Source organism: Caloenas nicobarica, chromosome 9 (genome assembly GCF_036013445.1).
Source record: "Caloenas nicobarica isolate bCalNic1 chromosome 9, bCalNic1.hap1, whole genome shotgun sequence".
Taxonomy (NCBI): Eukaryota; Metazoa; Chordata; class Aves; order Columbiformes; family Columbidae; genus Caloenas; species Caloenas nicobarica.
Window position 1 is genome coordinate 23,531,099 of NC_088253.1, and position 25,951 is coordinate 23,557,049.

At 68.0% G+C, this 25,951-nt stretch overlaps 6 protein-coding genes across 6 annotated transcripts; 4 read left to right on the plus strand and 2 right to left on the minus strand.

Moving 5' to 3' along the window:
- The first annotated feature begins 1,954 nt into the window (after positions 1–1,954).
- On the plus strand, positions 1,955–4,251 carry HAS3 (hyaluronan synthase 3). Its single transcript, XM_065641096.1, has 3 exons — positions 1,955–2,575; positions 3,136–3,237; positions 3,328–4,251. Exons 1-3 carry the CDS (start codon positions 1,955–1,957, stop codon positions 4,249–4,251), a joined length of 1,647 nt encoding a protein of 548 aa, XP_065497168.1.
- A 725-nt stretch (positions 4,252–4,976) lies between these two features.
- Positions 4,977–6,425, minus strand: CHTF8 (chromosome transmission fidelity factor 8). Its single transcript, XM_065641178.1, has 4 exons — positions 6,343–6,425; positions 5,866–5,897; positions 5,658–5,775; positions 4,977–5,558 (listed from the first exon to the last, which is right to left on the minus strand). The coding sequence occupies exons 2-4, from the start codon at positions 5,886–5,888 to the stop codon at positions 5,346–5,348; spliced, it is 354 nt and encodes a 117-aa protein (XP_065497250.1). The 5' UTR covers positions 5,889–5,897; positions 6,343–6,425; the 3' UTR covers positions 4,977–5,345.
- On the plus strand, positions 6,406–11,530 carry UTP4 (UTP4 small subunit processome component). The gene is made up of 16 exons (XM_065641177.1): positions 6,406–6,664; positions 6,943–7,134; positions 7,241–7,325; positions 7,433–7,522; positions 7,644–7,852; positions 8,049–8,220; positions 8,298–8,389; positions 8,748–8,844; positions 9,169–9,233; positions 9,365–9,487; positions 9,632–9,791; positions 10,078–10,184; positions 10,377–10,472; positions 10,623–10,808; positions 10,950–11,060; positions 11,335–11,530. The coding sequence occupies exons 1-16, from the start codon at positions 6,506–6,508 to the stop codon at positions 11,449–11,451; spliced, it is 2,061 nt and encodes a 686-aa protein (XP_065497249.1). The 5' UTR covers positions 6,406–6,505; the 3' UTR covers positions 11,452–11,530.
- Positions 11,531–12,483: 953 nt separating this feature from the next.
- On the plus strand, positions 12,484–20,559 carry SNTB2 (syntrophin beta 2). Its single transcript, XM_065640788.1, is given in 8 exon segments — positions 12,484–12,511; positions 12,514–13,014; positions 16,978–17,188; positions 17,552–17,762; positions 18,286–18,428; positions 18,624–18,820; positions 18,992–19,176; positions 19,393–20,559. Coding segments are annotated over 8 exon segments (1,569 nt in total). The 3' UTR covers positions 19,486–20,559.
- A 381-nt stretch (positions 20,560–20,940) lies between these two features.
- On the plus strand, positions 20,941–24,631 carry VPS4A (vacuolar protein sorting 4 homolog A). The gene is made up of 11 exons (XM_065640754.1): positions 20,941–21,221; positions 21,613–21,724; positions 21,798–21,945; positions 22,051–22,112; positions 22,366–22,485; positions 22,662–22,818; positions 23,052–23,200; positions 23,311–23,392; positions 23,480–23,699; positions 23,806–23,946; positions 24,219–24,631. Exons 1-11 carry the CDS (start codon positions 21,201–21,203, stop codon positions 24,318–24,320), a joined length of 1,314 nt encoding a protein of 437 aa, XP_065496826.1. The 5' UTR covers positions 20,941–21,200; the 3' UTR covers positions 24,321–24,631.
- Positions 24,543–25,922, minus strand: PDF (peptide deformylase, mitochondrial). The gene is made up of 2 exons (XM_065640755.1): positions 25,388–25,922; positions 24,543–25,297 (listed from the first exon to the last, which is right to left on the minus strand). Exons 1-2 carry the CDS (start codon positions 25,920–25,922, stop codon positions 25,140–25,142), a joined length of 693 nt encoding a protein of 230 aa, XP_065496827.1. The 3' UTR covers positions 24,543–25,139.
- Between the last annotated feature and the right edge of the window lie 29 nt (positions 25,923–25,951).

Consider the following 25,951-nt stretch of genomic DNA (forward strand, 5'->3'; position numbering starts at 1 on the left):
CAGCCACAGGGGCACCCCATGTGCCCGGCAGTGCTGCAGCAACAGCACCAGCACAGCCATGCCAGGTCTGACCTCACTGTGCCAGGTTTCGCAGCTCCACACCCCACCACTGCCATGTGGGAGCCCCGCCAGCTGAGCTGAGGGTCCTGGTGTCCCTGTCCCATCCCCACCATCCACAGGCTCACCAGTTTCTGAGCACCGTCTCCAGGCGCGGCTCCAGCACCTGTGGTGGGGAGTTGCCAGCGGCGTCACCGCCATGCCGGGGGATCAGCCGAGGGGGCCTGCCTGGCCAGGGGCTCGTGCTGGAGAGATCCCTCTCCCCAGCTCCTGGGACTGGGCGGTCCAGGCCTAATCCCAGCATCACTCATCTCCCAGCCCAGCAGGACACGATGGTCTGTACCAGGGTGAGGAACCCAAAAGTCTGCATTTGAGCCCAAAGCTGAGGCTGCACCTCCTCTGGACTCAGCGTGGTCCCTCCCAGGGCTGGTTGTCCCCTGTCATCAGCTCAGCACAGGGACATTGTGTGTGACCGGCACAAGGTTGCTGTCCCCAGGATGGCCCCGGTCCTGCCCTGGGACCCAGAAGCCACGGGGACAGAGTTACACAGCGGGGAGACCGTGCCCAGGTGGCTCAGCACCGTGGAGGGGACACGGTGGCACGCGGAGGTGACATGTAGGTTACACATGGGTGTCATGAGAGGAGCCTCAGGAGTGGGGCAGGGGAATAGGAGAGACAGAGTGTCCCCAGGGGTGGCACCGGGGACCCTGAGGTGGCCCTGGGTGGCCCAGCGCTGCTCTGGCCGATGAGCGGCGGCCGGTCCCCGGGGCGGCGCCGGTGGCGCCCGCTGCCGCGCGGGGGGATGCCGGCGCCGGGGGATGGGGATGCCGGGGCCGCCGGGGCCGATCATCGCTCCCGCAGTGCGGGGCTGGGGCCGGTGCCAGGTGTTGCCGGTGCCGGGGCTGGTGGCGGTGCCGGCGGTGCCGGTGCCGGGCGGGGCCCCCGCGGGCTGCGGGCGGTGCTGGCCCCGCCGCCGTATAAAGGGGCCGCGCGGGCCGGGCCGGGCGCACAGCGGCGGCGGCGGCGGCCGGGGCGAGCGGCGACACCGGCACCACCACGGTGAGTTCCCGCTCCAGGTCTCTCCTTCTCCTTCCCGGCCCCGCGGTACCGGCTCGGAGCGCCTCCGCCCCCGCGGAACCGGCCGCGGCCGCACCCGCACCGGGAGCGCGGAGCCGGCACCGGGGGCTGCGGGGCCCGGGGAGGGGCAGGGGCTGCCCGGGGGGCGCTGCCGGTGCCGCGGGAGGTCCTTGGGGCTGGTGCTGCCCGTGGCTCTGCGCCCTGCCCGCACCCCTGCCCGCACCCCTCACGTGTTCGTGCCGCCCCCCTCGCCTGCACCCCCTCACCTGCCCGCACCCCCTGCTCGCACCCCTTGCCCGCAGCGCCCTGCCCGCCTCCCGCCCCGCGCCGTGCCCCGCTGGGCGGCTCTGCAGTCCCCGCCGCCCGCGCTGCCCGTCCCCGGGTCCCCGTCCTGCAGCGGGGTCGGGGGCCAGGTCCCGCCGCAGGCACTGGGGCGGCCGGAGGCTCTGGGTGGCCGTGCCCAGGAAGTGTCTCTGCCCTGGGGACACCCCGGGACCGGGTCCCCAGTGTCCCTGTGCCCTTCCCTGCCCTCCAGCCCTGCAGCCCGGCTATCACCAGGGGCCCGGGACTGGCCATGTCCCTGCTTGGCTGGACGGGGCTGTGAGTGCTCAGTGGGATGCTCGGGACCCCCACACCTCTCCCGGCCCCATGGAGGCACCGGGAAGGTCTGACCCCCAAACTGGTGACTGGTGAGGGATAAGGCAGCCACGGGGCAGCAGCCAAGTGGTGTCCCCCTGCCTTCCCCTCCGGGCGATCCAGGCGGTGGGTGGTGCCATGGGCTGTCCCCTTGGCCCTGCCCTGACGCCGCCCGCTCCCCTAGATGCCAGGGAGCCTCTCCACGGCCCTGCGCATCGTCGGGACCAGCCTCTTCGCCTTGGCGGTGCTGGGGGGCATCCTCGCCGCATACGTCACGGGCTACCAGTTCATCCACACGGAGAAGCACTACCTCTCCTTCGGGCTCTACGGGGCCATCCTGGGGCTGCACCTCTTCATCCAGAGCCTCTTTGCCTTCCTGGAGCACCGGCGCATGCGGGGCGAGGGGCGGCCGGTGCGGCTGGGGCGCTCGGTGGCCCTCTGCATCGCTGCCTACCAGGAGGATCCCGACTACCTGAAGAAGTGCCTGCGCTCCGTCAAGCGCATCGCCTTCCCTGACCTCAAAGTGGTGATGGTGGTGGACGGGAATGGCCCTGACGACACCTACATGCTGGACATCTTCCACGACGTGATGGGCTCTGAGCACTCGGGCAGCTACGTCTGGAAGAGCAACTTCCACGCACGAGGCGAGGGGGAGACAGAGGCCGGGCTGCAGGAAGGGCTGGCCCGCGTCCAGGCGCTGGTGCGCAGCAACACCTACTCCTGCATCCTCCAGAAGTGGGGCGGGAAGCGGGAGGTGATGTACACAGCCTTCCGGGCACTTGGAGACTCCGTGGACTACATCCAGGTGGCTGCATGGACTGGGCGGGCAGGGGGATGCGGGCAGGGGGTGCACAGCTGGGCAGGGGCATGTGCAGCCAGGCAAGGGGGCTGCGGGAGGGGCAGGAGCAGCTGCTGGTGCTGGATTCGGCCCGTGCACCGGCTGCAGAGCCACCAGCAGTGGGCTGGGGGTGAAGTGCCGCCAGGGTGGCCGGAGGGGTCAGCCCTGCCTGTACCGCTGCCCGCGAGGGTCCCACATCGCCTCCTCGGCGCATCCCCTGTGGTGCAGGCAGGACGTGCCCCAGGCTGTTGTCACCCCGTGTGGCACCGCACAGGGTGCCGGGTTCCCGCGTGTGGGTGCGGGGTGGTGGCTGGGGCAGGTCCCACGGCGGTGCCAGCGGGTGGCTGGCCCGGGGCGGCGGTGACCGGGTACCGCGGGTACTCCACTCTCTGCCACCGCCTGCCGGGCTCCACAGCTCTGCCTGGTCTCGCCAGCCGTGGCTCGGGCTTGCCCGGCTGTGGGCTGGGCTGTCTGCCGGGCGCGTGTGGGCGGCAGGAGTGGGGCTCCACGTTCCCTCTGCCCCCCAGGTGTGTGACTCAGACACGGTGCTGGACCCCGCCTGCACCGCCGAGATGCTCCGCATCCTGGAGGCAGACCCCCGCGTTGGTGGTGTCGGCGGCGACGTCCAGGTACCGCAGTCACGAAGGAGGGTGCCGGGGGGACACAGCGGTGCCGGGGGGTTGTGGTGGCACCGGGGCTCACATCTGTGCCCTTCCCAGATCCTGAACAAGTATGACTCGTGGCTGTCGTTCCTGAGCAGTGTGCGGTACTGGATGGCCTTCAACGTGGAGCGCGCCTGCCAGTCGTACTTTGGGTGCGTGCAGTGCATCAGCGGGCCCCTGGGCATGTACCGCAACACGCTGCTGCAGCACTTCCTCGAGGACTGGTACCACCAGACCTTCCTGGGCAGCAAGTGCAGCTTCGGGGACGACCGGCACCTCACCAACCGCGTGCTCAGCCTGGGCTACCAGACCAAGTACACGGCTCGCTCCAAGTGCCTGACGGAGACGCCCACCCGCTACCTGCGCTGGCTCAATCAGCAGACCCGCTGGAGCAAGTCCTACTTCCGCGAGTGGCTCTACAACGCGCTGTGGTTCCACAAGCATCACCTCTGGATGACCTACGAGTCGGTGGTGACCGGCTTCTTCCCCTTCTTCCTCATCGCCACTGTCATTCAGCTCTTCTACCGTGGCCGCGTCTGGAACATCCTCCTGTTCCTGCTGACAGTGCAGCTGGTGGGCATCATCAAGGCCACCTACGCCTGTTTCCTGCGCGGCAACGCCGAGATGATCTTCATGTCCCTCTACGCCCTCCTCTACATGTCCAGCCTCCTGCCCGCCAAGATCTTCGCCATCGCCACCATCAACAAGTCGGGCTGGGGCACCTCGGGGCGCCGGACGCTGGTGGTGAACGCGGTGGGGCTGCTGCCGGTGTCGGTGTGGGTGGCTGTGCTGCTGGGCGGCCTGGCCTACACCGCCTGCAGCCAGGACCTCTTCAGCGAGACCGAGGTGGCCTTCCTGGTGGCGGGTGCCATCCTCTACGCCTGCTACTGGGTGGCCCTGCTTGCCCTCTACCTGGCCATCGTGGCCCGGCGCTGCGGCAAGCGCCAGGAGCAGTGCGGGCTGGCCTTTGCCGAGGTGTGACCGCGGGCAGTGCCGGGGTGGCCCCAGGGATGGGGACCAGGTGACCACTGCCCATCCCCTCCTGCCACCAGCCCCGGCGCAGCCGGCACTGAGCCGTCTGGTGCTGGGCAGCGCTGAGCGCGCCCGCCGCCGCGTTTTTCATTGTCTCACTTTTTTATCCTGATTTTGGTTTGTTTTTTTTTTCCTTATTATTTTCGTTTTTCTGTACAAAGCCAGGGCGAGGCTGAGCTGGGGCTGCTCGTCACCAGCCTGGGCACAGCCCCAGTGCTGGGGGGGGTGACGGCAGTGTCCCTCCTGGTGCCGAACCGAGCGTCCCAGTGTGCGGAGCGCTGCTGGCCGGGCTCCCCCCACCCCCCGCCACAGCTCCATCCTCCACCCTTTGGTGCTTTCTCGGGGACCTTGTGTTCCCCATTCCCATGGTGCTATGGCAAAACAGCCCCATACGGTGCCGGCACCACTGGCTGGTGCCGCCTCTGCCCCATGGCTGCTGTATGTGCGGGCACGTACCCACGGGGACCCCCAAGGCTCCCCCAGCCCCTTCCAGGGGGGTCCAGCTGCCCCGGGAGGGCAGAACCTCCCTTCAGCTTTGCCAAAGACCCCGGCATGCATAAATGGGCCAACCCACAGCCCCACCTTGTCCCTTTCCCCTCTCCTGTGCCCTTTTTTCAGGGCTTATAAAAAAAAAAAACAAAACACCTTTCTACAACTGAGCATTTAGATGGCTTTTTGTTTAATTTAATACAAGGTTTTTTAGAAAGACTTTTGTAGCTCTTTGGTATTCATACTGATTGCAAATTGTTTGTAAATCTATTTATTTTTTAACCTGCAGGGTGGACTTTTTTTTTTTTTTTTCATGTCTTGGAAAAGTCTGGTTTTTATATCCTGATGGATTTGTCAAAATAAAGACTTATGCAGAGAAAGGGCAGCGTGTGGGGACAGGGTAGGGCTCGGAGGAGGCTCCTGCCCTCCAGGATCCATCTCGCCTGGGACAGCAGCCAGGTTTGCACCCTAAAGCTCAGCTGTTCTCAGACACAGAGTCATTAAGGGGGGGACAAGTGACCTGGGAAGGGCCGTGGGTGCCCAGATGTGGGACCTCACACTTTCTTGGGCACGTTGGTGATGATGGGCTTGGGGCGGGTTTTGAAGAGGAGCTTGGTTTTGATGAGGGCGGTGACTGCATAGCGGGCGTGTGGCCCTGCGGGCTGGGACTCGCCGGCTCCCTCCTTCACCAGGACGGCAAACGGCTTCTCCAGCTGCACCACCTTCCCGTAGAGGATGTGGTGGCCCACGATGAGCACGGGGATGCCCTGGGACAGAAAGCAGAGACAGAGGGTGAGGACAAAGGATGATGGCAAAGGGCGAGGGCTGCAGGGCTGTCCCAGCACACCCGGCGGGGGCTGCCTGACCTGGCGGGTGTAGTGCAGGTCTCCCAGGACGCTCCCCGCCAGCCCCCCGCTCTGCCGGGGCTCCACCTCGCCCTGCAGCTCCAGCAGTACCCACTGTGCCAGCCCGTCGGCACCGCCGCTGCGGGGAGAGAGGGGGCTGCAGCAGCGGCCCCAGCACCCGGGGCCGCGATCGGCCCCCCCGGGGCTGCACAGCCCGCGCTGGCCTCACCTGGAGATGACGATCTGCACCATGCTCCGGGCCTGCAAAGCACCGGCACAGCCACGGTCAGTGCGGGGGGACGCAGGGGAGGCCCTGCCGTGGGGGGAGCCCCCGGTCCCTGTGTCCGGGGCCGTGTGCGGCTCCGCCGGGCCCCCCGTACCCAGCTGCCCCTCCCGGGCCCTGCAGCGCCCCCATGCCCAGGCCCCTCCACCCCGGGCCCCATAGACCCCCATACCCAGACTCCCCGGGCCCTACAGCCCCCCCAGACCCAGACGCCCCCCAGTCCTGCAACCCCCTCCGCACCCAGGATCCCCGCCCCGGCCCCGTAGTCCGCCCCGGGCCGTCGCCGCGGACGCTGGTGCCCTCCAGCGGCCCCGGGGGTGCGGGGCCGGGCCGGGCCAGCCGAGTCGCTCCGCGGCCCGGGCCCCTCCCTTCTCCCAGCCCCGGCCGCTCCCCGAGCCCCCGGCCCGGCCCCGCGTTCCGCACCCGCGCCCGGGCCGGAGCCGCCGCCCGGCAGCGCCCGAATCTCCCGCCGCGCCGGTACTTCCGCTTCCGGCCGCGCCCCCTCCTCCCCGGCGCGCGGACCTCCGGTTCCGGGGGCGCCGCGCGCACGTGGGGGCAGCGCGGGGCGGAACCGGGAGCGGGGCGGATGGGGGAGTTCGAGGTGCACCGGGTGCGCTTCTTCGGGCTGGTGCCGGCCGGGGTGCGCTGCCTGGCCTGGCAGCCCCGCTCCGCCCGCCTGGCCCTGGCCCGCACCGACGGCACCGTCGAGGTCTACAACTTCGCCGCCAACTACTTCCAGGAGAAGGTGAGGGGGCCGGACCGGGTTGGACCCGGCCGTACGGAGCTCTGCCGAGCCGTACCGGAGCGTACCGAGCCATACGGAACCGTACTGAGCAGTACCGGGTCACACCGAGCCGTACTAGGCTGTACCGGGTTGTACCCGGTCGTACTGAGTCGTACCGGGTTGTACCCGGTCGTACCGAGCCGTACTGGGCTGTACCGAACCGTACCAGCTTGCACCGGGCCGTACCGGGGGGTTGCACCGGGCCGGGCGGTGGGTAACGGGCATCCTTCTCTCGGCAGGTGATCCCCGGGCACGATGCCCGGTCGGTGGAAGCGCTGTGCTGGGCGGGGGGCGACCGGCTGTTCGGGGCTGGGCTCGGTGGGGCTATCACCGAGTACGACCTGGCGCGGCTGAGCACGTCCTGCTCGGTGGACGGCGGTGGGGGGCCCATCTGGAGCATGGCGGCCAATGGCAGCGGCACCCGGCTCGTGGTGAGTCACCGGCACCGGCACCGGGGGGCTCTCCCAGCCCCGAGCTGGGGCAGTGGGGGGAGACGGACCCCAGCCCCACCCGGGGCTGACCCCTGCCCTCCGGCAGATCGGCTGCGAGGACGGTTCCATTAAACTCTTCCAAGTCATGCCTGGGGGAATCCAGTTTGAGCGGAACCTGGACAGGCGGAAAGGTGAGTGCAGGAGGTCGGTGCTGTGGTGGCAGCGTCCCTCTGTCCCTCCGTCCACCCCTCCTGCCTGTCCTGGTGACTGGGCACATCTGGAGTGTCCCTCCCCACAGGCCGCATCCTCTGTCTCTCCTGGCACCCGTCAGACACTCACATAGCAGCCGGCTCCGTCGACGTCCTCCGTGTGCTCGATGTCTGTTCAGGTACCTCACATCCCGAGGGGCGCGCCTGGCCTGTCCCCTGACCCGGGGACTGTCAGCACCGGCTGACCCTGCGCCTTGGGGGGTCCCCTTGCCACCCCCAACCGTCCCTCCCCCATCTCAGGCCAAACGGTGCAGCGGATCATGGTGAACTACCACGTGCAGAAGGTGCAGCGCGAGTGCGTCGTCTGGAGCGTCATCTTCCTCGCCAGCAGCACCATCGTCACCTCCGACTCCTTTGGGAGGGTGCAGTTCTGGGACTGGCAGCGGGGGACACTGGTGGAGTCCCACACCGTCAGCACCTCCTCTGCCCTCTCGCTGGCTGTGTCAGAGGTGGGTGAGTCCCCTGAGCCCCCCCAGCGCCCCCCGGGCAGCTGGGGGCCCGTCTGGGCTGCTCTGTGCAGGGCCAGAGGCGCTCGGGCAGGAGCAGGGCTGGGACCAAGGCTGATGGTCCCTCCTGCCTCCCAGTGCTGCCTCTTCCTTCTTCCCAGTCTGTGCCCACAAGCCCCGTCCCCATTTCTGTCACCAGAAGGAGGACAGCATCGTTGTGGGCACCTCCACCGGGGCCACCTACCAGCTCCAGCTGCTGCCGGTGCGAGTGGGCAGCCTGGAGAAGCGCTGGGTGCGGACGAAGCCCTTCCAGCATCACACCCATGACGTGCGAGCCGTGGTGCACAGCGGGACCGCTCTCATCTCGGGGGGTAGGGCCGGCCGTGGGCACGGGGAGGGCGCGGGGCTCCCAGTGGTACCGGTTTGGCTGAGCTGTGCTTGGCTCCAGGCCTGGATGCGCAGCTGGTGATCCGCTCGCTGATGGAGAAGGTGCAGAAGAAGGGCTACGAGGCAGCGCTCCGCAAATTCACTTTCCCCCACGTGAGTGCCGCTCTGGAGGGACTCGTGCCTGGCGAGGCAGGCTGGCAGGGCTGGCTCGTCCTGCGGGAAAAGACTGGCCCTCCCTGCCCCACTGTGTCCCCTCCCTGCCCTGCCGGGTCCGCTCCCTGGCCCTGGCATGTCTGGAGGCTCCTGCTGTGGAGCGGGCGCGGGGTGGGAAGTTGGCAGGCTCGTCTCACTGGTCCTGCTGGGTCTCCACCTCCAGGCTCCCGTCCCACAGGACCCGAGTCCTTCCTCTCCCCACCTGGGAGTCTCTGGCACCCCGGGGTGTTTTGGTTTGGGCCCAGCCCTGTCTCGTGGGCTGCGGGTTCACAACAGTTCTGCCCATTTCTGTACGTAGCGACGCCTCGTCTCCTGTGCCAGGAAAGCCCGGCTGCTCCTCTTCCAGTTCACCCAGCACCTGGAGCTCTGGAGACTTGGCTCCACTGACAAGACCGGTGAGTCTTGCAGCCCTGCCCGCACTGCCTGCAGGATTTCGGGCACGACCTGTCCTGCTGTGGAGCAGTGTGGGGTGGGTTCGCCCCGGCCCTTTCCTCCCCGCAGCTCCGCATTTCCCAGTGCAGTGTGTGCCCGGGCAGCGGCTGCGCGGCCAGTGTGTGGCTGAGCCTGTGGTTCAGTGGAGCTGGGCCAGGCCTGGGAGGTTCAGCCTTCGGGAGGTTGGGGAAGGGTCTGGGCTGTTCCCCGGGATCCCCAGCTGCTTGACAGGACCCATGAGGTTTCCCTACTGCCACTGATGAGCCACATGGTTTTTGTCACCCCAGGAAAGGACGGTGAGGTCCTTCCCTTGCGCCACATGCCTGAGCACCTCGTGCAGCTCAAGAGCAAGGTAGGGCTGAGCCGGGCTGAGGGCTGTCCCAGAGGGCTCAGGGCAGCCCCCGCTTTCCCTCTGATGGCCGAGCTGTGTGTGCTGCACTACCGGGAGGTCTCACAGCCCCACTCAGCCGCTCTGTGTTCCAGGGGCCGGAGCACATCTACTGCAGCTGTGTCTCACCGTGTGGCAGCTGGATTGCCTACTCCACCACCTCCCGCTTCCACCTCTACCGCCTGCGGTACGAGGGCGACAGCGTCAGTATTGCAAAGGTGAGGAGGGCGAGGGGCCACCCCATGGCTGGGAGGGCTGGTGGGTGGCTGTGGGGTGCTTGGGGACTGGCACGACCAGCGTTGCTCGTGGGGAGCGAGGGTGGCAGCAGTAGGTGACTGCCAGCGCTGCTTCTCCCCATCAAGGTCCCCAAAGTCCCCAAACTGCTCCTCCCAGCCTACCAGCTCCAGTTTGCCGCTGACTCGAGCAGCCTCTTCATCGCCTCTGCTCAAGGTTCTGTCCACGTCCTCCAGCTGCTGGAGCCAGAGGGCTGCAAACACCTGCATACACTGCGCCCACCATCAGGTTCGAGCTTGGGGTGCTGGAGGTCCCTGGGGTCTGAGTCCTGTCCCCCCTGCAGGTGCAGAGGGGTGTGCAGGGCCCAGCGTGTCCCCCCCGTCCTGCCCCGAGGCACGTGGGTCCTGCCCCCTGGCAGCCCCTGCCCCGTGTCTGTGCCACCCTCGTGGCCTGGCATGACTGGGGGAGCCGGGACACCCCAGTCAGTGGGGGGACCTGTGTCTGCATGTCCCCGGGGGGATCTGGGGCTCCTGGCAGGCCCAAGCAGCCATTACAGCCAGCAGGTGTTCTGCAGAGACCCCCGAGGCCGTTTACCTACTGGCAGTGAGTGCAGATGGGCACTGGGTGGCCGCGGTCGGCGGAGACTGGGCGATCCACATCTACAGCCTGAAATGCTTCAAGGTAGGGGTGGGGGCTGCGGGAGCGATCCGTCTGCCCTCCTGCCGTGGGGCTGGGGAGGGTGGGCTCAGCGCCTCGGACCCCACCCTGGGGCATTGCTGTGCCCCCAGAGCAGGGCTGGGGCGTGTAAGGGAAGAGGGGTTGGAGGTGGTGCTGGTTGCTCCTGTCACAGTTCTGTCCCCTCCTGCCCTTCAGCATCACTGCACGGTGCCCACCTACAGCTGCGCGGTGACGGCCCTCGCCATCCACCCCGTCACCAACAACCTCGTCATCGCCTATGCGGACCAGCAGGTAGGAGCAATCCCAGTCACAGCCCCTGTGGCCACGGTCTCTTCCCCACGGCTCTCCCTGGCCTTGGGGCTTGCCGGCCGCATTGCCTGGCTTGTAATGATGCTGGGGAGGACCCAATCTCATCAGCCACCCCCTCTCCCACTTCTGCAGCTGTTTGAGTTCAGCATCCCCGAGCAGCAGTACACGGCCTGGAGCCGCATGGTGCAGAACTGCGGGCTGCACAGGCTCTGGCTGGAGAGGGACACGCACATCACCCACATCACCTTCAACCCCAAGAACCCCTCGCACATCCTGCTCCACGACGTCTACATGTTTTGTGTCCTCGACAAGTCCCTGGTGAGCCCGTGTGCCTTGTCGGGAGGGCTGGGTTTGTGCCCAGGGTATGTCCCCTGCCCATTCCAGTTGTCCTCGTCCCTGCGGCACCGAGCTGGCGGCGGTCCGGGTGGCACTGATGTGTTCCATGTGCTCTCCCGGCAGCCCTTGCCGGACAACAGTGCCCTCCTGCTGAACCAGAGCACCCTGAAGCAGCTCCCGGAGACAGCCCGGCAGCGGCAGCTCCACGCCTTCAAGATCTGCAAGAAGTTCCAGGTGGGTGACAGTGTCTTTGGGTGCGTGCCATGGCGAGGAACAGGGACTGGGGGGAGCCCTGCCCCCTGGTCCTTGCAGCCCCACCTGCTCTTGTGCCCAGTTGCTCCCAGTTCTGTACCAGTGCCAGGCGCCTGAGCAGCAGAGCTGTCCCACGCTGTCACAGTGCAGCCAATGGCTGCGATCTCGTGGGCTCTGGTTACAGCTAAGCCAGAGCCGGCTGCCTGGTGGAGGGGGCCAGCACTGCACCCTCATCCCCTGCCCTCCTTGCCCACAGCCCCTGCTCTTTGCGGATCTGCTGGATGAGAACTGCCTGGTGATGGTGGAGCGGCCCATCATGGACATCAAGACCGAGCTGCCCCTGCCCGTCCAACAGAAGAAATTCGGCACCTGAGAGCAGAACCAGCTGCTTTGGCTGCAGAAGCTGTGTGTGTAGGTTTCAGAGGGTACTGTAGGAATAAACCCCGCTGTTCTGTACAGCTGCAGGCTCAGGGCTCGTCCTTGTGCTGCAGGGCTCCCTGGTATTGGACAGCAAGTCAGGTTGGCACTGGCCTAAGCACAAGGATGTGGCACCTCGTAGGGTCCCGCAGCTCATGCCAGTCCCCATCCTGGGGCTGTGGGAACAAGGTGACACCCTGGATCTCCTTCCTGCTGCCTGCTTTGCTGGGTAGCATCAGGTCCTGCTTTGGGCTTCTCCAGCAGCCAGAGGGGGTTGGTGACCACCGGGGCTCTGCCTGGGGCAGGGGACTCCCATCGCGGAGGGAGCTGGGCTCTGGACAGACAGACAGACAGACAGCGATTACTGGTGCTCAGTCCCCCGTGCAGCACCTGTAGCTGTGTGAGCAGCCTGTGCCCCTGCTGCGTGCCTTGGAACAGTCCTGGCTGCGTGCAGGTGGGATTGGGGTGTCTTGGTGCTCCTCGGGTGGGATTGGGGTGTCATGAGGTCCCCCCGCCAAACCGCCTCTCTCAACACATACAGCTCTGCAGTGGCACCTTCTCCTCCAGCCCTCCCAGTAACACCAGTACCCCATTTCCAGTTTGTGCTTGTAGGCTCCCTGGTGGGACTGGGACCTCCGTGCCTGGAGAGAGCAGAATTTGAGGGTTCCCTGTGATTTCCCTCCCTCCGCACCCCAAAGGAGGGGGCAGAGGGGAAAATCCAGGGTCTAGGAACAGCTGCCCAGTCGGTCTCCCAGAAATAAGGCGGGGAGCGAAGCTTCGCTAAACGGGCTTTTGGCAGAGCCCGGGAAATGGAGAGCAGGGCGGGAAATAACGCACGGGGCGGGGCTTCATGGCCCCTCCCTCCGGCGCGACCAATCGCAGCAGCGGCGGCTGGCCGCCGCCGCTGCTGCGATTGGTCGCGTCGGAGGGAGGGGTGGAGCTTCCCAGCCCCGCCTCATTCATAACGCGGAGCCTACCGCAGCGCGCCATGCGGGCGGGGGCGTGGCCCCTACGGCCACGCCCCCTCCGCTCCAGGCCCCGCCCCTTCTCCCGGTTCGCGGCGGCGGCAGCGGCATGGCCGTGTGGACGCGGGCGTGCAAAACGGGGCTGTTAGAGCTGCTGCTCCGGGAGCGCTGGGTGCGGGTGGCGGCGGAGTTGAGCGGCGAAGCGCTGAGCCTGACGGCGGAACCGGGGGGAGGAGGAGGAGGAGGCGGTGGCGAAACGGCGGCGGTGAACGGCGTGGTGAACGGCAACGCGGAGGCGGCGCCCGGTTGCGTGCGGAGGGTGCGGGTGGTGAAGGCGGAGGCGGGAGGGCTCGGTATCAGCATCAAGGGAGGTCGGGAGAACCGTATGCCGGTGCTCATCTCGCGTATCTTCCCGGGGCTGGCGGCGGAACGGAGCGGAGCGCTCCGGTTGGGCGACGCCATCCTCGCCGTTAACGGCGTCGATCTCCGGGATGCCACCCACGATCAAGCCGTCCAGGCGCTGAAGCGAGCCGGGAAGGAGGTCATCCTCGAAGGTACCGACTAACCCCACCCCCAGACCCCCGGTGCTCCCTCTCTCCTCTCCGGGTGTCCCCCAGTCCTATTACCGGCTCCCGCGACACCCCCCTGCCGCTGTCACCGGGCTCCCGGACCCCGCTCTTGGTCCCCTTTTCCGGTTGCAGGACCCCACTCTCCCCACCCCACCCCACTCACAGTACATGTGTGTTTATTCCCCCAAAACCCACAACCCCAGTGCTGGGTCTCAGTGTGTCCTCACCTGGCACAGGGACAGGGACAGCAGTGTCTCCTCCCTGGCCAGGGTGCTCCTGCTTGCTGTGGGACAGGGACCCCTCCCAGCTGGGGACGAGGATGGGCCATCTCTGCTGACTGTGTCCCCTGGGGCAGAGCGGGAGTCCCCTGGCTGTGGTGTCCCCCATCTTTGGGGATGGAGCCCCCAGCATGGCTGCTTGTGCCCGCCCTGAGTCCCCAGGGAGGGCACTGGCCCTCTGGGGGGTGGGTTTGGGGTCTGCCCATGTCCCCGTGGGTTTCATGCCTGCAGTGCAGCTGGCTTGGGGCTGGCCCAGTGAAGCCACCAGCTCCTGCCGAACCTGTTCCCAGCTGCCCGACAAGCTCGGGCAGGACCCGCCATGCCCGGCGGTACATGGCACGGGGCTGGTGCTGTGGGGTGCTGTGCATCGGGCAGCGAGGAGGACATGAACCCCCCGTGCTGAGGGTCAGGGTGGCCCATGCAGTTCCATGGTGCCACACACACTGTCCTGTCCCAGTGAGGCCGCCTGTCCTCTGGTGTGTGGGGCTGCTCCATGAATGCAGCTGTGCCCAGCTGGGCTGGAGCCGGTGACGGGCGCTCCGGCTCACCCACCTGCCCTTGGCACGAGGGTGGTGAGGTGACTCTCTGGCACAGCCGTACCCGGCACAGGGCAGCTCTGTGCGGCTTGGCCACGGCTGGGGGCTGCAGGGGCCAAGGTGGAGTCACGGCATTGGGTTTTATGTTTAAACACCCAGCAGGTCAGGGCCACCATCGTAGGCAGTGAGAGTCCTGGCAGGACTCTGTGCCAGATTCATCATCTTCTCCCATGTCCTTCCCCCGTCCTGCCTCGCGCCGCTCGGCCGTTTGATCCCATCCGCAGGAGCTCCAGCCCCGCAGCGTTTGTCCTTCGCTTCCGCCACAGGCACGGGCGCCGCAGCGGCCGTCCCTTCCCGTCCCGTCCCGCCGGGGCTGTGGGGCTGCTTGTCTGACGGCTGCAGCTGCGGCTGTGGCTGTGGCAGGACGGGCCCGCTGGCACCCGTGGGCCTGGAGAGGAGCTGGGAGGGCTCAGCCCCATGTCCTGCCCTGTTCCTCCTTGCCAGCCCCTGGAGGTGCAACCATCTGAACTCCTGGGCAGGTGCCGGGGCTTTGCTGGGGCCCTGGGCTGGCCGTGGTGCATGGGAGCTCCAGTCCTCCACCCGTGGGGCTGACAGCCCCTGTGCTGGGCGCTGTGTTTGGCTGCAGAGACCTGCACCGGGCACCTTCCTCCTGGCGTGCCCAGAGGCACCCGGCGAGCCCTGACAGGCAGGGGGAAGGGAGCCCTTCCGCATCTGCGGGGAGGCTGCGGGCAGAGCCGCTGGCCGGCAGCACACGGGCTGGTGGGCGCTGGTGAACGGGAAGCGCGACTGCAAGAACCGACCCATGTACAACTGTGGGGAAACCTCTCGGTGTTTTCTTCCGTGTTTCTCTCTGGGTGCCAGTGGCAGGAGGGGGCTCCAGCCCTGAGGACAGAGCAGTGCTGCCCGGCGGTGCATGGGGGCTCAGCCCAACGAGGCTGGTGCTGACCCGGTGTTGCCGCGCAGGCAGAGCAGCCGTCCTGCGGCGGGCCAGGCAGGGGTGCAGGCAGCGGCCGGGTTTCCTTTGCGGTGAGCGTGTAGGCGGGCGGCAGCAGCTGTGCTGGGGTGGTGTGTGCCAGGGCGGTGTGTGCCGGCCGCTGGCTCACCAGCAGCAGCAGAGGTGGGTGCAGGTGCTGCTGCCCCGGTCCCAGTTTTGTGTCTGCTGGCACGGGGGGCTCCACACTCCCGCGTGTGCTGCAGCTGTGTCCCCCCGCAAGCAGGGAGCCAGCTCTGCTGCCATCCCCACATCTGCTCGTGCTGGGTCCTCGCTTGCGGTGGCCGAGCTGGTGCAGCTGGCAGCAGTTGCCTGCTGGTCCCAGCCACTGCTGAGAGCCACCGGTTTGGCCACAGCCCCGCCAAGCCCACGCTCCTCTGGCAGCTCCTAGCACAGGGCTCGGGCTCTCACGCCACCAGCTGCCTCCTCAGCCTCTTGTCCTCCCGGCAAGCCCAGCCTTTGAGGAGGTGGTGGCCGTGCCCTGGCGGAGGTTGGCACTGGCACCACGGGCTCACAGCACCGTGGGCTGGAGCCCTGCCAGGGGCTGGCTGGAGGGTGCTGGGCTCCCAGCCAGTGCTGGAGCCAGTGCCCACATCTGGCAAACAGCTGCCGAGCAGCCCCGTGGCGGGAGCTGCCGCCCCTGCCGCTGCCCGCGGCGCTGCTGCCCTGCCTGGCCCGGCTGCAGGATTAGGGGTGCGTGGGGACGGCAGTAATCCCAGGATCAGTGCAGCGGGAGGCTAATATTAACTCGTTTGCTGCCCGCAGCAAGGACAAGCGCCTTGTGGCAGCACGTCCCCGGTGCGCCGCTCGGCTCAGCAGATCCGTCGGGGGCTGGTCTGCCTGCCCGCTCCCCATCCCTGCCCACATCTCCTGCCCGCACAGGCAGGCGCTGGTGGGTTGGGCAGCAGAACGACCGTCCAAGAGCCGGACCTGGTCCCTGTCGCCACTGTCATTCCCCCTCCAGCAAAGCGCTGGCAGGTTGGCCGGCTTGGCTGCAGCGCTGTGTTGTGCCGGCTCCACAGACACTTTCCCCAAGCGGCAGGAGCTTCGCTTCACAGCGAATTACAGCTTATTTGCTTGGGTTTGGGTTGGTTTTAACTCCCCACTGCCCTGGGGTATGTGGATGTTGTTCTTGGTGTGCCGGGGCCTGGCACAGGCAGCCTGCTGTCGTGTGTGCTGGCCGGGGAGCCGGGGCGGGTGGGGGCCCCGGCTGCCGTCAGTGCTGGCAGCTCCCCTGGCCTCGTCCCCGCTCCGGCCGGCGGCTCGGCGGACGCTCCCTGACATGGGCGCAGCGTTGGCGTTCCCTGAGCGTGGCGGCTGGCACCGGTGTGGCCGCGGTGGCACCATGGGCTGGCTGAGCCAGGCTCCGCACGCCCTGCTCGCCCCGGCCGGAGCTGGGGGGGCTGCGGGGTGCCGGCGCCTCGCCGGGGCTGTGCTGGGTGGTGCCGGGGGAGCCACGGTCCGGGGGGAGCAGGAGCCGGTGGCTCCTTCCTTCCTGCCCAGCCTGGAGAGGAGCGCAGAGCCGGGATGTCCTGGCCGCAAACCCTCCTCCTCCTCCTCGTCCTGCCGAAGCTGCTGGCAGGCGTGAGCGGCAGCACGGGGTCATCGCGCCGGCGGCGCCCACGGCGCTGGAAACTTGGCGGGCGCCGCACTGGCAGCGCAGGGCCGGGGCGGGTCAGGATGGGCTGTGGGGTGACCTCCTGCCCGGCCCATTGTCCTGCGCTGTGTCCCCTTCCTATGCCCGCGCCGGTGCCGGGGATGAGCCGCCAGCGCCTGTCCTTGGGACATCTCCGTCTCGGGGCAGGGTGGGACCCTCCGGGCCGTGTCCCCTCCCCAGGGCTGCAGCACCCCTGTGGGGGGTGGCAGGGTGTCTCCTGTCCCCTGCCTGTCCCCTGTGTGTCCTCTGCCTGCAGCACGGGCTGGGGGGTGAGTTCAGCTCTCGGGCTGTGCTGGTGGTGCTGGGAGGGTCCCACAACCCCGCAGGGCTGGCCGAGACCCTGTGCCTGTGCGTGCTGGGGGGGGACAAGACACCGTTGTGGTCAGAGCATCCCCGGGGTGTGGGGCTGCGGCGTGGGGCTGCAGAAGGCCTGCCCAGCCCTAACCTGCCCCCCTGCTCCCCCAGTGAAGTTCATGCGGGAGGTGACCCCCTACATCAAGAAGCCCTCGCTGGTGTCGGACCTGCCGTGGGAGGGGGCCCCCCCGCAGTCACCCAGCCTGAGCAGCAGCGAGGACTCGGGCTCCCCCCAGCACCAGGGCCCCCGTGACCGCAAGGTGATCCCGCTTAAGATGTGTTTCGCTGCCAGGAACCTCAGCATGCCTGACCTGGAGAACAGGTGAGGGCCCCCCCGCACCCCCAGCCCACTGGTTGCTGCTGGGGGGGGACTCCATGGGCCCCCCGGGATGGGGCTGGGGCTGCCTCTCACCACGGCCGTCACCTCTCGTTTTCCTCCCCAAGCTGGGAAAGAAAAGTCTGGGGAGTTTGGCCGGGGCTGGGGCTGTGCCCCCCCAAATGGGGCTGGCAGCATCCTCTGCCTACAGTCAGGGGGGCCCTGCAAATCCCCCACCTTTGCCTGCTGGCACTGGGCTGTGCCAGCAGCTCCCCAGTGCGGCCGGAGCCCCAAACCAGTGCAGCCAGTTTGCCGGGCTGGGCACGGGCACTGCTGCCCTGGCCCCACCAGCGCCGCATCCCCTGGCAGGCTGATCGAGCTGCACTCGCCGGACAGCAGGAACACGCTGATCCTGCGCTGCAAGGACACGGCCACGGCCCACTCCTGGTTCACCGCGCTGCACGCCAACATCGCCGCGCTGCTGCCCCAGGTCCTGGCCGAGCTCAACGCCATGCTGGGCGCCGGCGGGGCCGCAGCTGGCAGCCGGGAGGTGAAGCACATTGCCTGGCTGGCCGAGCAGGTACGCGCTGCTGGGGATGTCCCGGTGCCTGGAATGTGACAAAAGTGCCATTCTGGGGACGGGTGCTGCCCGGTGTCATCCCCAAGGACAGCAGCACTGGCGAGGCTGCGGTTGCTGCTGGGGAGCCCTGACACCGACCGGGCCACCACGCTCAGCCGCCATCCCCTGCCCCAGCCAGCTGTGCCCTGGCAAAGGCGGCGCTGCCGTGTCCTCAGCCCCCTCTCCCTTTGGGATTTCCTAGCTGGAGATGCTCATCACCCCCTTGCTTTTCCGCCAGTTCACTGCCCGGCAGCCGCAGCCTGCCTGGGCACTGCCATGAGCTCGGCTCCGAGGGACTGCCCATGGTGCCGCTTTCCAGGGCGGCTGCTCTCGGTAGCACCGTGTGTGGCTTTACATGGTCGCTGCCACAAGCCCAGCAACGCAGAGCCGCTGGTGTGGGGCCACCCTGGCTGTGGGTGCAGGAGCGGGGTGCCGGGCAGCAGCGAGTGCCACCACCCCCGGTGCCCCTCACCGTCTCTTCCAGGCGCGTCTGGACGGCGGGCGGCAGCAGTGGCGGCCGGTGCTGATGGCGGTGACAGAGAAGGACCTGCTGCTGTACGATGCCGTGCCCTGGACCCGGGACGCCTGGGCCTCCCCCTGCCACAGCTACCCGCTGGTGGCAACCAGGTGGGCTGGGGGGCTGGATCTGTCCCCGTGTCCCCAGGGACCGGCCCCCCCTTGGCCACATCCAGCCCCTCTACTCGTGCCTTGGCTCTTGTTGGAGCCAGGGATGACCCCGAAATACTGGTGGGCAAGGGATGGTGTGGTGCTGGTGCTGCAGCTGCACTCCTGACCTCCCCCTTCCATCCGTTTCCCCCCCAGGCTGGTCCACTCAGGCTCCGGCCACCGCTCGCCCGCCCTGGGCTCGGAGTTGACCTTCGCCACGCGGACGGGCTCTCGCCAGGGTGTGGAGATGCACGTCTTCCGTGTGGAGACCCACCGGGACCTCTCCTGCTGGACACGCGTCCTCGTCCAGGGCTGCCACGCCGCCGCTGAGCTCATCAAGGAGGTGACAGTGGGTGAGTGAGGCAGGGGGGGACCCTGGGGCTCCTCCTTTCCCTCCCGGGGCTCTAGGTGCAACGGGACCCGGGCAGCCCAGGGGGAACTCTGCCCTGGGGATGTCGCGGGCAGCGGGGCGGGCAGGGGGCTGCGGCTGCCGGTGCCGGGGGCTGAGGGTGCCGGTGCCGCAGGCTGCACGCTGGGGGGGCAGGGGGTGCAGCTCTGCCTCCACTACGAGGGCGGCTTCACCATCAGCCGGGAGGAGCCAGGCGGCAGCGCCATCCTCTTCCGCTACCCCTATGAGAGGCTGAAGATGTCGGCGGACGACGGCATCAGGACCCTCTACCTGGACTTCGGGGGCCCCGAGGGGGAGCTGGTGAGAAGAGGGCAGCCGGGCTCACCTCCTGATTTGGGGGGGACCTTCCTCCAGGGGTGGCTCCTGCTTCCCCCCATCCCTGCAGCATCCCAGCTGCCTCGATCCCCTCCTCGCCCGGGTACTGCTGGGTGGGAGCCCCCAGTCCCAGCTGTGAGTGCCCCCGCAGGGTTTGGTGTGCCGGTGTGGGGGCTGACGCTGCTCTCCATCTCCCCCCAGGCGCTGGACCTGCACTCCTGCCCCAAGCCCATCGTCTTTGTCCTGCACACCTTCCTCTCGGCCAAAGTCACTCGCATGGGGCTGCTGGCGTAGGCGACCCCCGCCCACCTCCCCGTCACAAACCAGCCGGCGAAAGTGGAGGGACCCCCAGCCCTCCTGCCCCACCAGTGCCTTGCCGGGGCCGGGACTCGCCGCCTCAAGAGCCGCCAGGGCTGTGGCAGGACGGCTGCCTGGGGGGAGCCCCTCCAGCTCCACGGCGGCACTCCCAGCCCCCCCGTGCCCCCTGGGCACAGACACCAGCTTTAATCCCCCCGGGCCCGAAGCCATTGCTGATCTCACCGCCTGTGCCTTGAAGCGGGGCCAGCCCACCCCCCCGGCCTGGGGGACCCCCGGTGCTCCCCCCACTGCACTGGGGGAGCCCCCCCTGCCTTGGGGCTCCCCCCAAAGGGGTCACATTGTCCCTGCATGGGCTGGAGCCCCCATTGCTGCAGCATGGGGTCCCTTTGCCCCACTCAGGCTGGGACACACACACTTGTCTTACTGGGGACACTCAGGGGTACAAAAGGGGCTGATTTCCCCCCGCCTCACTGCCAGCAGGGCAGGGTGTGGCAGTGACCCCCCCAAACCTCCCAAAGCCAGAAAACAAAAGTTGAATCTTTGCTGCCCTGGGCAGAGGGGCTGGGGCTGCCTGGGGTGCCCCCCAAAGCTGTGCTGACCCCACGGCCCCCCCACACCCTGCAGCCTGGGCCCCCCTGTCCGGGAGCTGCTGTGCAGGTCCAGCCCCCGCTGCCGGGGGGGTCGCAGGCCCCTGCGGGTTTGGGGCAGGACGTGTAGATTGATGCACTTTTGCTTTTTGTACTTTTTGTCTCCCCGGGGGGCAGCTCCCTCACCCCAGGGTGCTGGGGGGAACCCTGGATATGGTGTGAGCAGGACCCGCAGGGCCCCCCCTCCCGGCTGAGACTCCGTTACCCTCAGCCAAACTCTGCTGCACGTTTTTTCTGCTTCCCAGGGGCTGTGCTGGCCCTGGGCCATGGGCTGCTGGGGGTGCCAGCCCCCAGCCCGGGGCTGTGACTTGCACACAAGCACTACAGGTCCCGGCCCCCCCACCGTGGGCGCCGCACGCTCCTTCTATTTTTGTATTCTTTGTAAATCGCTATTTATATCAGATTGCCTTTTCTGGGGGCTCCAAGTCTCATTCTGGGGGTGCTGGGGTTGCAGCAGCGGGTGCCTGGGGGGGCTGCAGGTGTCACGGTGCGGGCGTCGCAGTGTGGGTGTCACAGCCTGTGCGTTTGCCTGGGGGGGGACAGCTAATACCCAGCACAGCACACGTAGGGGGTGAGCAGTGCTGGGCTGTCCGGTACAAGAGACTGGGCTGTACCGGCCAGAGCCTGGAATGAGGCTGCTGGGGGGAGCTGGGGTGTCTCTGGTGGGAGTGGGGCAGGGCAGGGGGGCCGGTTCAGCCGCGGGTGGGTGGGTGTGGGGGGATCTCCGGTGTCACAGACACCCGCGGGTCCCGGGGGGGTGGGATGGGACCCCGCTGGGGTCAGCACGGCGGGGGCGGGGCGTGAACAGCCCCCGTGTCCCCACACGTGCGCTGGGGCTGCCCGAGGGGCGGGGCGAGAGGGTGGCCCCGCCCACGGGTGGCTGCGCATGCGCGGAGCAGAAAGAGGTGGGTCGCGGAGGGGGCGGGGCGAGAGGGTGGCCCCGCCCCTCGGCCGGGTGCGCAGCCGCAGTCGCGGCCGGTCCCGCGGGCCCCGCCGCCGCCACCGGGCAGGGCCGCGCCAGGAGCGGCGACACCGGGCGATGAGATGACAACGTCCACCCTGCAGGTACGGACCGGGGTGGGGGGGTGCCGGAGCCGGGCCTCGGCCGGCGCCTGGCGGGGCCTCCTCCCGCCGCGCTGAGAGGCCGCGCCGGAAAAAGGCCTCAGCCGGCCCCGGGGCGGTGCGGTGCCGGCTGGGGAAAGGCCTCACCCAGTGCCGGTGCCGACCGAAGACAGGTGTGCCTGCGCCGCTGCCAGGTCCCGTCGGGGCGGCCTCATCCAGCCCCGGGCCCTGCCGGGGGGACGGAGGCCTCGTCCTGCCGGGCGCTGCCGAAGGGGCCCCGCCGGCCGCCCTGGTGCGAGCAGGCCCGGCCCCTCGGGGGGGCGGTGGGGAAGAGCCTCAACCGGCCCCCTCGGGGCCGCTCACCGGCTCACGGCGCTGCCTCCTCCCCCGCCAGAAAGCCATCGACCTGGTCACCAAAGCCACCGAGGAGGACAAGGCCAAGAACTACGAGGAGGCGCTGCGGCTGTACCAGCACGCCGTGGAGTATTTCCTGCACGCCATCAAATGTGAGCCGGGGCTCCGGGGGCACTGGGGCTGCAGCACGGGGCCCCAGGTGATGCCTGGCGGGGGTCTGTGCAGATGAGGCTCACAACGACAAGGCAAAGGAGAGCATCCGAGCCAAGTGCATGCAGTACCTGGACCGGGCGGAGAAGCTGAAGGAGTATCTGCGCAGCAAGGACAAGCACGGCAAGAAGCCAGTCAAGGAGTCCCAGAATGACAACAAGGGGTGCGTGGGGGTGCGGGGCCCCTCCCTGCCCCACAGTGATGCTGGCGGGACCCTGCTGCCATACCAGGGCTGTTCCTGCTCCTGACGCGTGTCCCCTCTCCCCAGGAGCGACAGTGACAGTGAGGGCGAGAACCCCGAGAAGAAGAAGCTGCAGGAGCAGCTAATGGGTGAGGGGCTGTGGTGGCCGCGGGGTCAGCAGGGGGATTCCTGAATGGCTGCGGGGAGGGGGACAGGCTGTGGGATGGGGGCCCAGGAGTGCATTGCTGGGATCTGGTAGCCCCCAAACCGGCCTCTGTGCCAAGAGGTAGGGGTTGGTGTGGGTGGGATGTTTGGTGGGGAGGGACAGGGGCTCTGGCTGTCCCGGCTCTCGGCAGACGTCGGGAGCACGGTGCCCACGCGAGCAGAGCCGCCCCCTTGCAGGTGCCATCATGATGGAGAAGCCCAATGTGCGGTGGAGCGACGTGGCTGGCCTGGAGGGAGCCAAGGAGGCACTGAAGGAAGCCGTGATCCTGCCCATCAAGTTCCCACACCTGTTCACCGGTGAGGGTCACGGCGGCACCGTGGCTGTGCCCACAGAGAAGGTGCTGTGGGGCAGCAGCTGGGGCGAGCGTGTGCAGGGAGGTGACCCCGAGCAGCAGGGACGCATGTCCCTGCAGGCCCATGCAGAGCCACCCTGCGCAGGGTTGTCAGAGCCATGACAGTGGCCTCTGCCGCAGGGAAGCGCACACCCTGGCGCGGGATCCTGCTCTTCGGGCCCCCTGGCACCGGCAAGTCGTACTTGGCCAAGGCCGTGGCCACCGAGGCAACCAACTCCACCTTCTTCTCCGTGTCGTCCTCGGACTTGATGTCAAAGTGGCTGGGAGAGAGCGAGAAGTAAGTGAGCATGGGGACACGCGGTGGCTGCAGGCTGGCTCCTGGCATCCCCATGGCTGCGCCAGCAGTGCCGGAGCAGCCACCAGCATCAGTGAACCCTGTTAACACAGATAATGGGTGCCAGGGGCAACCCACTGCCAGCACAGGGTTCCCGGGGCTGTCATGGGCTCTGGGTGCCACTGGGGCTGTGGAGGGGCCCTGAGCAGGGACCCTGTCCTCTGCCTTCTTCCCAGGCTGGTGAGGAACCTCTTTGAGCTGGCGCGGCAGCACAAACCCTCCATCATCTTCATTGATGAAGTGGACTCGCTGTGCGGCTCCCGCAACGAGAATGAGAGTGAGGCGGCGCGGCGCATCAAGACGGAGTTCCTGGTGCACATGCAGGGTGCGGGGGGGGCCCTGGCGGGGAGTGGGGTGGGAGACGCTGCAGGACGCCTTCATCCCGCAGTTCCCTGGGGATCGTGCTGAGCTATCCCCGGCCGTGTCCCCGAGCAGGTGTGGGGAACAGCAGTGACGGGATCCTGGTGCTGGGTGCCACCAACATCCCCTGGGTGCTGGACTCAGCCATCAGGAGGAGGTGAGCAGGACACAAGCCCGCCCTGCTCCCGGTGGGGTCTGGCAGCATGGGGGGGCTTACCCTGCCTCCCACCTGCCCTGCCCACAGGTTCGAGAAGCGGATCTACATCCCGCTGCCCGAGGAGGCGGCACGGGCGCAGATGTTCAAGCTGCACCTGGGCAACACCCCGCACAGCCTGACGGAGGCCAACGTGCAGGAGCTGGCGCGGAAGACCGAGGGCTACTCGGGGGCCGACATCAGCATCATTGTGCGGGACGCACTCATGCAGCCGGTGCGCAAGGTGCAGTCGGCCACGCACTTCAAGAAGGTGAATGGGGCTGTGTTGGGACAGGGGGGGTCTGTCCTAGGGGGGTCCTTGGCAGCAGTCGGTGCCGCGGTCCCGTCCCGCCTGCCAGCGCCGTGCTGTGCCGTAGGTGCGTGGTCCATCCCGCACCACCCCGGGTGCCATCGTGGACGATCTTCTGACGCCGTGCTCGCCAGGTGACCCTGGTGCCACTGAGATGACCTGGATGGAGGTGCCCAGTGACAAACTGATGGAGCCCATTGTCTGCATGGTGAGTGTGGTGGTAACACGGCACAGGGGTGGCAGCATGGCCTGGGGGCGGGAACCCATCCGGCTCTGTCCATGTCCCTCAGCACAGCTGCTTGTCCCCAGGCCAAGGCTGTGGCTCCTGGGGAAGGATATAGCTCCTCACTCCCTCCAACCTGTCCCCACCCAGGGTGCTGAGCCCCCACAGCAGGGCTGGGTGCTGGGGAAGGGCCTGGGTCCCCCCCGGCCTTTCCCACCCCAGTGCCCAGGCTCAGCCCCCCCATCCCTACATTGCAGTCAGACATGCTACGCTCACTGGCCACCACCCGCCCCACCGTGAATGCTGAGGATCTCCTGAAAGTGAAGAAATTCACGGAGGATTTTGGGCAGGAAGGCTAAGGGAGGGGTAAGGGGGGGGGGGGGCTGGGGTGGCCGTGCCGGCCCCCCCCACCCCAGCTGTGCCAAACAGGTTCATCTTCCTCTCACAACTCCCCCGTCACACTGCAGCACCCAACAGGGTGCAGGGAGCACAGCTGGGGCGGGGGCTGACACTACTTTGGGGGGAGCCCAAGCATGGCCTGGGTGGCTGGATGCTCCCCCTGGCTGTGCCCCACTCCACTCTTCTTCCCGCTCTTTTTTATTTTTTAAATTAATGCTGCTTTGGGTTCTGTCTTGTTTGTATGAAAATAAAAACAATCCAAAAGCTTCAATCCACACCCAGTCCCTCCCTGAGGCTCTGACCGCACTGGAGGCCACATACACCCCCCACTTCCCCCAACAGGCAGGAGACTCCAGGGGCTGGTGCCTGTCCCCGGGGGGTGCAGGGCTCCCCCCACCCTGCACAGGGACCTGTGCCTGTGCAAGGCGGTGTGGGGCTGCCCACGCCATGACACAGACCCCAAAGGCACCCAGGAGCAGGGGTTCCTCCCAACCCCTGCCAGCAGGTCTTGTTCCTAGACCCATGAAGTAATTTTTGGTGCCAAAATGCAGCCAGAGCCAGGCTCCTGGTGGCCACACCAGCCCATCCCATCTTGCCTACCCAGGCAGCAGCCAGGAAGGGGGCAGGAATAGGCACGAACTAAGTCCTCATGGGCTGTATTGGCTGCAGTAAAGCCCTGTGGAACTCCCTGGGCTGCGAATCTGTGCTGCTTTCACCAGCTCCACCCCGCTCTGTGGTGGCGAGCTGAGGCACCAGCACAGCTGGGGGTGGGGGCCAGGTCAGTCCATCAGCTCCATCCAACTGACGTTGGTGAAGGTGCGGGGGTCCATGCGGTCAATGTACAGGATCCCATCCAGATGGTCCATCTCGTGCTGCACGATGCGGGCAGCCCAGCCCGTCGCCTCCCAGCTCACCGGCTCCCCGCACTCGTCCACCCCTGTGGCCCGGAGAGGGGAGGTAATGGGGGAGGAAGGTGAGTGGGGTGTCCCACGCGGGACAGGACGGTGCGGGGCAGCAGGGTCAGTACCGGAGACGTGCACGGCCCAGTGGCGTGGGACGTAGGCGGAGAAGCCGTGGAGGCTGGCGCAGCCCTCGGGGCCGGTGACGAGGCGGGAGTCCAGGACGCGGAGCGCGGGGTTGACGAGGAGCCGCAGCGGGAAGGGCTCGATGCGGTGTGCGCGGCGCAGCGGCGGCGGGTACTGCTCGCACCGCGCCGGGGTCAGCTCGGCGGCGAACACCCGCAGTGGGATCCCCAGCTGCGGGGCGCTGAGCCCCAGGCACGGCCCCCGCCGCAGCCCGGCCGCCAGCGCCGCCGCCAGCTCCCGCAGCTCGGGGCCGCCCAGGCGCTCCGGGCCCACGGTGGCAGCGGCGGCGCGGAGGACCGGGGCTCCCACCTGGCACGGGGTGGCGAACGGCGGAACGGGCGGGCCCAGCACCCGCCGCCGCAGCGCCCGCCAGTACGAGCGCTCCCGTTGGCCCCAGCCCGCCGCGTCCCCGCAGCCGCGGCCCGGGGCCCGGTACCGGTACCGAGCCCGCTCCAGCAGCCGCAGCGCCGCCGCCATAGAGCCGCCTGCGCGCGCAGCCGCGGCGG